Source organism: Biomphalaria glabrata, chromosome 9 (genome assembly GCF_947242115.1).
Source record: "Biomphalaria glabrata chromosome 9, xgBioGlab47.1, whole genome shotgun sequence".
Lineage (NCBI taxonomy): Eukaryota > Metazoa > Mollusca > Gastropoda > Planorbidae > Biomphalaria > Biomphalaria glabrata.
This window is the reverse complement of record NC_074719.1, coordinates 4,788,990-4,802,897: the sequence shown is the minus strand read 5'-3', so window position 1 is coordinate 4,802,897 and position 13,908 is coordinate 4,788,990. Positions and strand designations below refer to the sequence as shown.

Here is a 13,908-nt window from a genome sequence, read left to right as displayed (position 1 = left end):
TAAAGTTCCCTTTTCAGACCTTGGGGCAGATGACGTTAAGGTCTTCTGTTTCTTTGGCCAACAGGTAACGAGCAGGGTGTCATGTGGCCAGCACAACGACCAACTGTCTTTACTTTCCACAACTAAACTCAGGTACCTATTCGAGCTGGGTGGACTCAGGGGCATCCTAAAAATCCAATTTCAAAATCCCAGTCTTCACCAAGATTCAAACCCAGGACCCCCAGGTATGGAAGCCAAACGCTTAACCACTCAGCTACTGTGACCCCTCAGATGATGTTATCGGTTCTTTGGCCAACAGTTAATGAGCAAAGTATCATGTTGTGGGTAGCACAATGACCAACCAACTTTACTTTCCACTACTCAAGTCTGGTACCAGTTGGTTGGACAAAAATCCAGAAATTACACATTAATTAATTGTGCATGTTGCTTGTCATAAACATTAACAAGACTTTTTGTTTGTTTGTTTTATAAAGAACATAACCTTTGTAGGTGAAAGGTCAATTAGTGTTTGGGTTTATTTTGATCATTCGTGGCTTACACATGAACTAGACTCATGGGGATTAAATGAAGAAGTTGTATTTCGATGTACTGGGGTATCGCTTATTTGTTAGTATAACTGATTGAATATGTAGAGTCCGTGTATATCAAAGAAGCATTTGTTATTTTAATTTATGTATCCGTAACTTTTATCCTTATTACATAATGTAAGAATTTCACTTTGTATGGTTTTATCATATCAAATCATTTAATCAGACATACCTGAAGCTGCTTTTTTAATTATTTTATTTTTAAATTGCTATTGTGTAATACCATATAGTTGTGCATTACTTTATGTTAATGTTCGACCAATGCTTGTATGAAATCTAAAATCAAGATGACATATTTGCTAGTACCTTTTTCTTTCTTCACTTGTTCCTGAATTTTTATTTTGTTTGTTGCCAGGAGAAACAAAGAGAACTGTACCAAAGGGAGCTCAATGAGATAGACAAGAAAGCTCAGCAGGCCATAGGGGATAATAGGCTGTCAGAAGAGTTACTGTTTTCTCATCTGAATGATGTCCCTACTATAGCCTCACTGCAGATAACAGCTGGAGGTAGGCCACTATACACATAACATTGAGCCAAACAAAATATTTATAATTAATATTTTATTATTTTAAGATTATGAATTACATGCCAGAAAAAAAATCATTATATCATACAAGATTAAAATACAAATTGGCGAACTTAATTAAAAATATGTGATATAGCTGCCAAAAAAAAATTGTGGAGAATTAAGATTTGCATTGGAATGTGCATTGCAAAAAAAAAAAAAGTATAAATACTATGTACATGTGGAGAATGAGAATTTACATACAATAACATACACAATAGGTCATTAATATTAATACTGAAGTGGTAATTAATACTGAAATGGTAATACCAAACTAATAACTAAGTACATCAACATGACATTGGAAGACATTGACAAAACAATATTGCACTGACCCCAATCAAAATAATAGTTGTGACCAACTTCAGAAGCCATTTGAGTCTGCAAATGTGTGGCCATTCCAGGCTACATCTTGTCACTATGTAAAACATTCAAGGTCTTGATCAAGCTACACTCCCATTTAGCCGATTTACGGCTACATCCTCGTAGCCAGCGCAGGCTACACACGTGACCCCCATCAAGCTGCACTGCAGCTGGGATGTCAACAAAAAGCTGCCAAAGCCAGACTTCAGGAGCTAGGCGAGGCTACACAGCTGTGACCATGCGAGGCTACACTTGTTCAAACTGTACACAATCGTAGCCTAATCAAACCAGACACCCTGATTGCCATTGAAGGCTACACCAGCCAGGCCTAGTCAGGCTACACATGTGGTCCCATCCTGCTACACCCCAATTGATCAGTAAACTATTCTTGAGTATTATGCTAAATTAACCAAATAAAAGACATAGTTGTTTATATACCGGTATTGGTATTGAAAGACATTGGTAACTATATACACTGTTTGACTAGAGAGATAATGGAAACAAATATGAAAGACACTAGGTGATCAAGGTTGGCTTACATCACAGGGCAATCAATGGCTTCTCTCGATGCTTGAACTGTCATGCAGAGTCTCTCTTTTAACCCAAAGAAGTGAGGTCCTCTTAGGGGTCAAACCTGGCTCCAGGACGGGGGAAATATCCTAGTGCCAGAGCATGTCAGTGCTTGCCACGCCACTAAGCCAAGGACTTAGGTGACCCTGGGGCATGGACCGTCTAGCAGTGTCTCCATCTGTGAAAACACTGAAGCCCCTGGGGGGGGGGCGCAGGGCAGTCGGTCATGTGTTTCCGTTGAGGCCACTGAAAGCAAGAGTTTGGTGACGTCCTTATGGCCAGTCTTGACCTCTGGAGAGGGAAGACCCTCTAAAAAGGCCAGGCCAACGCCACAGATGTTATGTAGGTCAAGAGACTGGCCTCCTCCAGGCCAGTGCTGACAAGTGACCCGTTTAGTCACTGGTCAACACTCCATCAATTGTTCTGTGCTGTCTGCCATTATTTACATCTGTGGAAATAAAAAGAAATGCATTGATGTGTGTGTCTCAAAATATGGGCATGACTTCATACAAATACCCCACTTAGTGTCATGTCCAAGTAAGTTAGGTCCCTTTTGTCTTCATTATTTTCTGCACATCGTAGACATACATTTTAACAAGGGCCACAACTGAATGACATACAAGTTGTTTGACACTCTTTATGTTGTGTCTGTTCTATTTATGTGAATGTTTCTGTTGTGTTGTCTTTATATGAGTCCTTGTAATCACAACAAATTTTCAATAAAGCAGTCTTAGTAAACTATAGATAGATAATATAACACAAGAGTCCGGTGTTTTGACCACTGGTTCGCCGGTAATAGTACACTTCGTTGTTTGACAATAAGATAGTGGCTAGCACGTTTGTTTTTTAACGTGATTATATATATACATTACTAATCTTTAAAAAAAAAATCCTACTTTATGTTCAATGTAGTACCGGTATCTAACCATTTATATTTTGTCATTGAAAAAAAAACAACAACTAGTAGACCTATGGGGATCGAATCCACGACATCGGCGTTACTCTATTTCAGCTGAGCTAACCAACCATACTACCTACTATTAGTGATGGGAACTAAACTTTTAAAAGACTAGTTTTCAACCAAAATAAAGTAGATAAACTAAAAGTTTATCATGCATTTCAAAACCTTTTTTTTATTATTTGTGGGGAGGGGGGGGCTGGGTTGAACTACATATATATATATATATATATATATATATTATATATATACCGTAATCATCCGACTGTATGCCTACGGTTCGATCTTATTTTTAATATTGTAGAAATATTTTTCCATAATAAGTCATAAAGAATATGTTTCTTACATAAACGTTAATGCACAATAAAATAAAATGTCTAAATAAATATGTGTGCTTGTATTTTTGCCTTGAATTAAAACCTTTAGAAAAGAATGGTACTTTTAAAAAAAATTATAGTACTTATATATTAAGAAAAATCTTACTTATACCGGTATAGTTTAAAATCTCATTAAATAAACATAGATTTAGAATTTCAAATTTAGATCTGGTAACCAAAGAAATAGAAGCAAAATCGAGTTTTAAGTAAAATTTGACCTGTATAACTATTTTATAGTGTAAAATACATGCTTGACTAACCAAGTCAATGTGTTATTTTCTTGTCTGACCACTAAATATACAACTAACACTATTGCATAACTGTTAAACTCGCAATGAAAAAAAAAACCCAGGATGGTCTTGTCATTATGGACTGCACACTCAGAAGGCCTACACTTTATAGGCCTTAACGTATTTGGTCTTTCTGGCCAGGTTGTTAAAATCAGTCGGACACATTGTCTATTTACTTTCTGGGCATGGAGGGTGTGTAACTATTTTAGTGTAAAGATATATCTACGAACAAGCTTGACTGGCCACGCCAGTGTGTTATTTTCTTGTCTGACCACGTTAAGCAAACTAAACACTATCGCATAACGCCCGTAATGAAAAAAATGCAGGGTAGCCTTGTAGTATCATCGACTACACACGTACAGTACACTAGGCCTACATGTAAATGTCTAGCTGACCAGGTTGTTAAAATCAGTTGGACACAGTCTATTTAATTTATGGTCAGAGAGGGTGTGGATTATAAGATTTTTTTTTCTAGAGTTGATTATCCTAATGCTTTTAGATCTAAATAGGCCTAGCTGTGGATTTAGACTCTATAATAAGTCTTAAGACTATAAAAAGGGTTCACTTGATGTTCCTGCAGTTAAAAAAAATATTGTTTGCCGCAAATGAATTGATCAAAACCACTAAACATTGACCTAACTCACTAATCAGATTCCCACTAGAAACAGAAATTAAACACCTCCACGTGGCTCACCAAAAAAATTCGGAACAACCCCATTCATAATATTGCATAGAAGCTTTTGGCAAAAAATGTTTAACATTTTATAATACTGCTACTTTCAAGTGCAAATATTTACTCCCATAACTTCTACCAGGATCTTACTTTACCCTCTTCAAATGCAGACTGACTAAATAGTTGTTACCTGCATCATTTTTTTGATAATCACAGTTATTGATATCACATGACCAGAAAACAGGAATGTGCGTTTTACCCTGACCACATGTTGAAGTTGTACAAATTTTAATTAAACTATTTAGTTAGTAACTAAAAAAAATTAAACTACGATTTTAACTGAACTTTTTTTTTTCTAGTTAAACAATGGCCTTAATTATTTTTTTATTTTAGTTACACTAAATGTTTCTAACTTTTTAGTTCACTTTAGCCCATCACTACCTAGTAGATCTATGTGCAAAATTTTAGCTTGAGAAGAAATCATTGAATGTGTGTGTGTGTGTATGTTTTACCACATCCCAAATTTTGACGACCTTCTACCTTTTGAAGAAAGTTTGAGCTAATATTATGACTTTTTTTTTTTTAAATGTATGTGCGATAATACAACGTAATTTGGAGTTACCAAACGTGAAACTGTTTCCTTTGAAGTGGATCCACTTCCCATGAGACCCTACAGATCTAGCGATGTATGAAACACGTGACTAGATAACCTCACCTCCTTTTTTTTTAACAGCTCATATTTCTTGCACTGGTGTTCCTAGGGACCGTGTAACGTGCAAGAATATAGGAACCAAGAAAATAAATGGCGCTGTTTCTCATTACCAGACACACAGTGTGTGAAAGGAAAGAGACATGAAAAAAAAATGTAAAAAAAAACAAACACACAGAGAAATGAATATAAACTTCTAAACTTCTATAACATTATTGCGAACACAATGTCTAAGAATTGGAATCCCCGACTCGAGTAGAGTTGTGTCTGCTGCTGAGCGCCTGCAGGAAACCCCTTCTCTCCCCTCCACCAAATACTAGACCAGAGACTAGACTGTCACTAGACCATCATAGACTAGACTGTCACTAGACCATCATAGACTAGACTGTCACTAGATTATAGCACTGAGCAATTGAAGAAAGGTGCGCAAAATAAAAGCAATGGACCTCATTCACCAATCGGAAACAAACACGTGATTCTCTATCTCGTTCTATAGAAATTACGTAATACACTAAGGATGTCACGTGATACGTTTTGTTTTTTTTTTCCATTGTTTTATCAATATTATCACGTGGCTTAATGTTTGTTTACGATTGGTGAATGAGGTCCATTGAAAAAAACAAAACATGGTGAGAATTATAAGGCCTAAGAATATCACAAAGTTTAACACCATGATACTTTGAGTTGGATGATACAGTAGTTTAACCAACTGTTGCTCATTATTAATGTTATACACTCTCAAAGTGGATATGAGGATAACAATTTAAGGTTTTTCTTTCTATTCATGAAATGTGAGTTTTTTTTGTCTCTATTGTCCAATATGTGTTTTCAATAATACACTTTAAGCCTGGACTGTTGATTAAGTGTGTGTGTGTGTGTGAACCGGCCTGACTCGTTAAAATACTAAATCAAATGATACTAAATTAAGATTTTCTTTCTATAAGCACTGACCTCAGCTATCAAACTGAGCTAAGGTTGATTGAAATCAAATTGAGGCTAATGGTGATTGGAATCAAATTGGCCTAAATTTTAATTGAAATCTTATCTTATCTTATAATCAAACTGGGGCTTATGGTGATTGAAATCAAATTGGCCTAAATGTTAATTGAAATCAAACTAAGCTAATGTTGAGATTAACTGGAACTTTTGAAAGGACTTAAGATTATGGAAGAAAGTTCAGCTATTGGGCCTTAAATACCCTTAAAACTAGACTAGAAATATTCTCAGTCAACCATGTATGTTCATGTGTGTATGTTGGTTGACTTAGAGAACACAACAGATCTAAATTAAATAATTGAGTACTAATAGATGTAAACCATTCAAGACTAGATATTAGGAATTTCGTTCAATCAGTAGTAGGGCTTGTGCATTTAAATTTAACCTGCACATTTTCCTTGCTAAATATGTAAATACTAGACATATGTTACCCGCGACCCGCGGGTCTTTATTTGCGCATTACTGTTGATATAGTCACTGAGAGTGTTTTGTAAACAATTAAACGAAATAATAATGTAATAAGTAAAGCAAATGTGTCAATATAAAAATAGTGTGAATGAAGCTATCAAATCAAAATAGCTAATAGGCTTAAATCTTTTTTTTTCTTTTCAAATTAAAACATTTGCTTGTAGGCCTACATATAATTGATTAAAATTTGAGATGAATAGACTAAATTTTGTATGTTCATGTGTATAAAGTATAAAGTATATATTGAGGTAGACATAGATCTAAATCTACACTAATCTAGAGTTAAACATTGGCTTTTATAGAGTTCATTCTGTGCTGTGCATGCGTGACCTTTTTTCATGAATGAATATAGGCCTATCTCAACACGGCTACGCAGCTTTAGCGAACAGCGAACGAATGTATTAAAATGCTTTAGAAAAACAAATTTGAATGTTAATTTGATTAAAATATGAAATGAATGGACAATAATTAATATTTTAATGTATTAAAGTTTAAAACTATCTGTGCGAAGAGAAGTTTTATCATCTTAGAGTTCAATAAGAGTTTTAGACCTAGGCCTAGGAATAGACTCAGTAGAGAGATGTGTTAATGTGTAACCATTGTTAATGTCTAATGAAATAATGTTCGCCAGGAAATCTGTAGTCACAGATATCAGGAACTAATTTATGTAAAAAATGCTTTTGAATAATCTAGTGGATTGGATTTAGATGTATGTTAAACTTAGCTAATAATCCTTTCACGTAATTTCTCTTTCGTTACGAAAATAAAATTAGGTTTGCGAAAATGGGTTTACCCGAGGTCGATACATTCTTATCTATTAAAAACGAAAAGAGCGATAGATTTGTTAAATGAATGGGATTATAAAGTGAACAATTAAACGAAATAATGTTTAGTACGCGATTCATGAATGAATATAGATCTAGGCCTATCTCAACTCGGCTTCGTGGCTTTCGTAGATGTATGTAGCTTTAGAAAACCAAATTTGAATGTTTATTTGATCAAAATATGAAATGAGTGGACTTTAACTAATATGTTTATATGTTAAAGTATAAAACTATCTGTGCGAAGAGAAGTTTTATCATCTTAGAGTTGAATTAGAGTTTTAGATCTAGGGATGGGATTATAAAGTAACAATTAAACGAAATAATTTTTTGTACGCGATTCATGAATGAATATAGATCTAGGCCTATCTCAACTCGGCTTCGCAGCTTTCGTAAACGAATGTAGCTTTAGAAAACCAAATTTGAATGTTTATTTGATCAAAATATGAAATGAATGGACTTTAATTAATATGTTAATGTATTAAAGTTTAAAACTATCTGTGCGAAGAGAAGTTCTATCATTTTAGAGTTGAATTAGAGTTTTAGATCTAGGGATGGGATTATAAAGTAAACAATTAAACGAATTAATATTTAGTACGCGATTCATTACGGTATTGTCTAATGAAAGAATGTTCGTCAGGAAATCTGTAATCACAGATATAAGGAACTAATTTAAGTAAAAAATGCTTTTGAAACACAAAATTGAAGGTTAATTTTATTATATAATGAAATCAATGGATCTTCTTTTGTATTTTCATGTGTCAAAGTAAAAAACTATCTGCGCAAAGTGTATTTCTTAAAATTAGATCTAGGTCTAAATCCTTTCTATCTTTTCTCATGTCAACATTGTAGACATGGCCTAGATCCATAAAATACTATAGCTGTAATAGAGTCGGACAACTTTATTTTTTTTGAGGGTCTTAAGTTTGTTTTAGGGCTACAATACATACACTACGGTCTAAGTTGGTACCCAAGGAACATTCCTGCCTAGTTTTATCAAGATTGGTCAAGCGGTTTTGATGTCTATAAGTAACATACATCCATACATACCCCTCACATTCTACTTTATAATATAGATTGGTTTTCAAAGTGGCTTAATTGTAGCGTCAATTATAAATATAGCTTGGCCTTGTTATATTTGGGTGCGGTATTGGTAGGCGAACATGCCACGATATTTAGAAATTTAATGTATATAGTTATATTGATCTTGAGATACTCTAGAGAAGAAAAAAAAAACAGGACTACTCACATGTACAGATGTGCCCGGTTGGTGACGGCCAAGGTACGAGACGCCTTGGCCTGACAAGAATGTCTGCCTTGATGCCTTGAACTTGGTCGTCTCTCTGGGGCACTGGCTCCCCTCGGATGTTGGGGTGGCCATTACCCGTGCTTAATTTTCGGACATCATAACCGTCTTCTTCTAACGAGGGGGGGGGGCTGTGTCCACACGGGTAAAGCCGCCCTAACAACTGCAGTCCTCTGGTATTTATACTCTGCACCCCGGGTAAATCAACCGGTCACGTGATCAAATTAAACTGTCCAGTGGAGAGACTTTAATCCCTCCGCCCCTCCCCCATGTGTTTACATAGTACAGTACAGCAGATGACCACCACATCCAGCCAATCAGCGCGTGGGAAAAAAATGAGGTCATCACGCTTGCCTACCCCTTCACCTCGGCTTATCATGTTGGTCAAGAATGACGTCACATTATCTACTCCTTGGTCGTGGCCATCGCGGGATGTAGGTCAGCCTCCAGCAGCTTGTGATTTGTAGACTTGACCAGCTAATCGCATGTACACCTTTTGTTAAACAAACGTTTGCCCTTCCCTTCTCACCAGAGAATTTGGACATGTTGGACATTCACAATGGTTGTTCTTACCAAGAAAGTTTGACTCAATACATTGAATATGGACATTGAATATGGACATAATGAGATGAGATTTTGGGTCATGGCACAGCAACAGCTTGGAAAGAAAGAATTCAAATTTCATGTGTAGTTTTTAATGTTTTATTTGTTTGGTCGTGTGCGAACTAAATAGATTTAGAAAGAGAAGACTCAAAAGTAAAGTAGCAAACACTGAACCATAATCTTCAAATACAAAAAAAAATCTAATAAAATACTCTGAAAGACACAAAGATAAAGGCACATTCCTCGTTCCATATGCTAGGACAAACTTGTACAAATACTCCTTCTTCCCTAGTGCTATTAGAGCATGGAATGGGTTGCCTGAGGTAGCCAGGAAAACCCGTGACTTAAGTCATTGGTTAAGTTAATATGCATGACTCAACGCATGACGCGTAGGAACTAATCATCTTCTTTTTTTGAAGTAACGTCTGTATTTGATAAGATAAAATTTAATAAACACTTGACTCTTGTAGAGACGCACTTTTGGTGACCGGTAGTGAACACATTAATTCAAAGCGAGACTGTAGCTTAGAAACAGTTGATTCTACGTTTTCACCTATGTAGAGGCAACATCTATTATCTATAACGTTAGTGACTGAGACTAGGCCGTTCCCCTTCTGAATTAAATCATCGAAGCTGCTGAAGTTGACTTTTATTCGCAGTTTTATAAATCTTGTGTGTGTCTAGTTCGTCTGTAGATGACTACGAACTCAACATTGGTAATAATACATGCGCAAAGAGAGAGACGCGTGCAGTCTAATCTGGGGATGATGAACTCAACAGAACCCAACATTAGACCTAGTAGGCCTACACACTATCACTAGCATGTGGAGATTCAAACTCTTGACGCTCACCTCTTCTACAAGTGCTGCGTCCCCCCCCCCCCCTGATATGGGAGCCTGTTAAATCGGCACCTTCGACATAGGTGTCACGGAGGTCACGGTTAAATACACTGACTAAAGGCTCGGACACATCACATGCTTCATTACTTTAAGCGCATCAAGACTTACACATTCTAAACTTTAGATAAGCTTGCTTTTTTTTCAAAGAGTATCTCAACTCAGTCTGTCTGGTACTGATCTTGTTCACATTTTCTCCCACTTCCCAGTCTCGGATGAAGTTGAAACATTTATTCAAACGTGAAAGACAACATATGAGTCAATACAGAAAAGTTTGCTAATTAGTAGTAATTAATTGATTTGGTTTTATAATGAAATATAAATATTGTACTATTGAGAGATATGACAGCAATGAGACGGTCCACTCTCTCTTTACGCAATATCAGTTTTTTTATAATAATAAAAAAAATTGAATGTCTTTATGAATTTCAAGGCTGTGTTAGCTTGTGTTGGTTCATGAGACGTCCGATGTTAGCTTGTGTTGGTTCATGAGACGTCCGATGTTACCTTGTGTTGGTTCATGAGACGTCCGATGTTACCTTGTGTTGGTTCATGAGACGTCCGATGTTAGCCTGTGTTGGTTCATTGAAACGTCCGATGTTAGCTTGTGTTGGTTCATTAGACGTCCGATGTTAGCTTGTGTTGGTTCATGAGACGTCTGATGTTAGCTTGTGTTTGTTCATGAGACGTCCGATGTTAGCTTGTGTTGGTTCATTAGACGTCCGATGTTAGCTTGTGTTGGTTCATTGAAACGTCCGATGTTAGCTTGTGTTGGTTCATTGAAACGTCCGATGTTAGCTTGTGTTGGTTCATTGAAACGTCCGATGTTAGCTTGTGTTGGTTCATAAGACGTCCGATGTTAGCATGTGTTGGTTCATGAGACGTCCGGTGTTAGCTTGTGTTGGTTCATGAGACGTCCGATGTTAGCTTGTGTTGGTTCATGAGACGTCCGATGTTAGCTTGTGTTGGTTCATTAGACGTCCGATGTTAGCTTGTGTTGGTTCATGAGACGTCTGATGTTAGCTTGTGTTGGTTCATGAGACGTCCGATATTAGCTTGTGTTGGTTCATGAGACGTCCGATATTAGCTTGTGTTGGTTCATGAGACGTCCGATGTTAGCTTGTGTTGGTTCATGAGACGTCCGATGTTAGTTTGTGTTGGTTCATGAGACGTCCGATGTTAGCTTGTGTTGGTTCATGAGACGTGCGATGTTAGCCTGTGTTGGTTCATGAGACGTGCGATGTTAGCCTGTGTTGGTTCATGAGACGTCCGATGTTAGCTTGTGTTGGTTCATGAGACGTCCGATGTTAGCCTGTGTTGGTTTATGAGACGTCCGATGTTAGCTTGTGTTGGTTCATGAGACGTCCGATGTTAGCTTGTGTTGGTTCATGAGACGTCCGATGTTAGCTTGTGTTGGTTCATTGGTCATAGAACGTCCTGCATGCCTGGCTTATGTCTGTTAATGAAACGTCCGGTGCAAGCATTATGTTTGATCACATTTGTTCAGCTCTATTTTATGTCGAGTTTATGTCATTGAAATGTTGTTTATTTTTAAGCCTTTCCTAAAAACATCTGAGACCATGACTAGCTCTGAGAAGAACGTTCACCTTTGTTCAGGTCTACTCATTCAATTCTACACCTACGCTATGTGCCTGAACTTGCTTCTCCATGTTGAGCCTATAAATGCCTTTTAATGCACGAAAATGTCTTAGTGTGTGTGTGTGTGTGTGTGTGTTGGTGTTGGAAGGAGCGTAAAAAATGCGTGTGTGTGTGTTTGTTATATACGGGATGAAGAAAACAACTACAAAATTAATATATGTATATATAAAACCTAGACTACAAATTCACGTAGGGGTTCGAATCTTGGTGAAGACTGCGGGGTTTAGAGCTTAGCTTCCGAACCTGGGATTCTAAATGCGTCCCTGAGTCCACCCAACTCTAATGTGTACCTGACTTAAGTTGGGGAAGGTAGCTGTGCTGGCCACATGACACCCTGCTCGTTAACCGTTGGCTATAGAAACCGGGCAAATGACTTGTACTTTTATGACTAACTGTACAACCGAAAATGTGAACTCAAATGCTCGGTGTCTATGAGTTTGTGGACGTCGCGCCAATGATTATTCGCATCAAGTTGAAAGCTTCGACCCAACGATACTTAAATTTCCCCCGCGGTGTAGGCCTTCTTTCCCAATAACATCCAAACACTACTTGGTTCCTCCCGAAAACTTAGAGACACTTTAGGGCAGAAGTATAAAGTAAAGTAGCTGTAAATTATACAACACTAAACCATAATTTACAAATACAGAAACACAATCTAATCAAATACTCAGAAAGACTCAAGGGTAGAGGCACATTTCTTATCCCATACGCTAGAACAAATTCGTGCAAGTGCTCCTTCCCTAGTGTCATTATAGAATGGAATGGGCTGTCTGAATCAGCCAGGAAACCAACGACTTAGCAGAGTTTTAAGTCATTGATAAACATGCATGACTAGATTGACACATGAAATGTGAAGGACGTAGTTATCTTTATTTGAAGCAACGTCTGTAATATATAAGAACTGTTCTTTTGTTTAAATGTTAATTGAAAAGAATAATTATTCAAAACCCTTTTCATATCAAATGGTTACTTCGTGTTAATATAATAGATGTATATAGGTCATGTATGATTTGTTATTGTAATTACAAAGCTCCAATATTGAACATGTGTAGTAAAGGCTGGTAATGCCTAAATGAAAGAAAAAAAAGGCTTTTGATGTTTCAATGGAAGTCTTGAGAACTACCGGTCTAAAGGCTATCTCTATAGCACCTCGTTACGACTAATTGAATCAACGTGGCTATCGTCTGGCGAAGTTCCCATACCTCCTTTCACCCTCCCGAAGACTTCCGGTGTCAGTATCTCAGTATATCAGAAAGTCTATTCACGACCGGTCATCTAGTGAGTCGGCCTCCCCCCCTCCCCTCAGGCTATCTGTAATTGACCACTTATGTCAACAACACGTCGTAACATTAATTTCACCCTTGGGTTGGACAATGGTCACCATACAAGACGCACCCGCGATCGCCTTGAATTAATCTGCTTATGGCGCTATGTAGGGGAGGCCATTCGGGGATTGGCAAAGTACAAAGGTTGCGTACCCTTGATTGCGTCAGTCAGAGTTATCTCGCCGGATAGTTTTGTTTGTTTGTTTTACAACGCAGTGCTCTAAAGACTGGTCTGTTTCGTGGGAAAGGGGGGGGGGGGAGTACTTTGACAAGATGCCCCGAGGACTTGGAAATATTTTCAGAAATATAGATTTCTAAGCTAATGGCTTCCTTGGTAATTGTTGTCAAATAACCCATGCATGTCGATTCTTACATCTGGGGTGTTTTAATATTATTTTTATAGTTTTTTTTTCTGCCAGACCGATGGGCATGAGTTCGGATCCCGGTGGTATCTGTAAAGACGTCAGTTACGGTAACATAATGTCAACTTGACATGTGCTTGGTCATTCAACGACGGCTTACAGTGCTGTTGAAGTGTCATGTCGGTTATCCGTTGGGTATAAACTTACAAGCAACTGCTCTATAGAAGTGGTCATTGATTAGCCCAACACATATATAGAGGCCTTGATGTATAAAATATGTGCCACTGATGCCCGCCCAGTGGCGTGCTGCTACCCGACCTCTATATCTTCTACCCACGGCTGCAGACTCGAGAGATTTCCACCTGGCTCGTCATTGTTGT

General features: G+C 37.4%; 1 protein-coding gene across 4 annotated transcripts in view; it reads left to right on the top strand.

Annotated features, from left to right (window-relative positions):
• LOC106073500 (WD repeat-containing protein 47-like) overlaps positions 1-13,908 on the top strand; it is a 68,291-nt gene that overhangs the window by 14,296 nt on the left and 40,087 nt on the right. For all 4 annotated transcript variants that reach the window (XM_056041919.1, XM_056041921.1, XM_056041922.1 and 1 more), the window contains exon 9: positions 943-1,093. In XM_056041919.1, the coding sequence (XP_055897894.1) occupies positions 943-1,093 (151 nt within the window). The remainder of the gene's footprint in view (positions 1-942; positions 1,094-13,908) is intronic.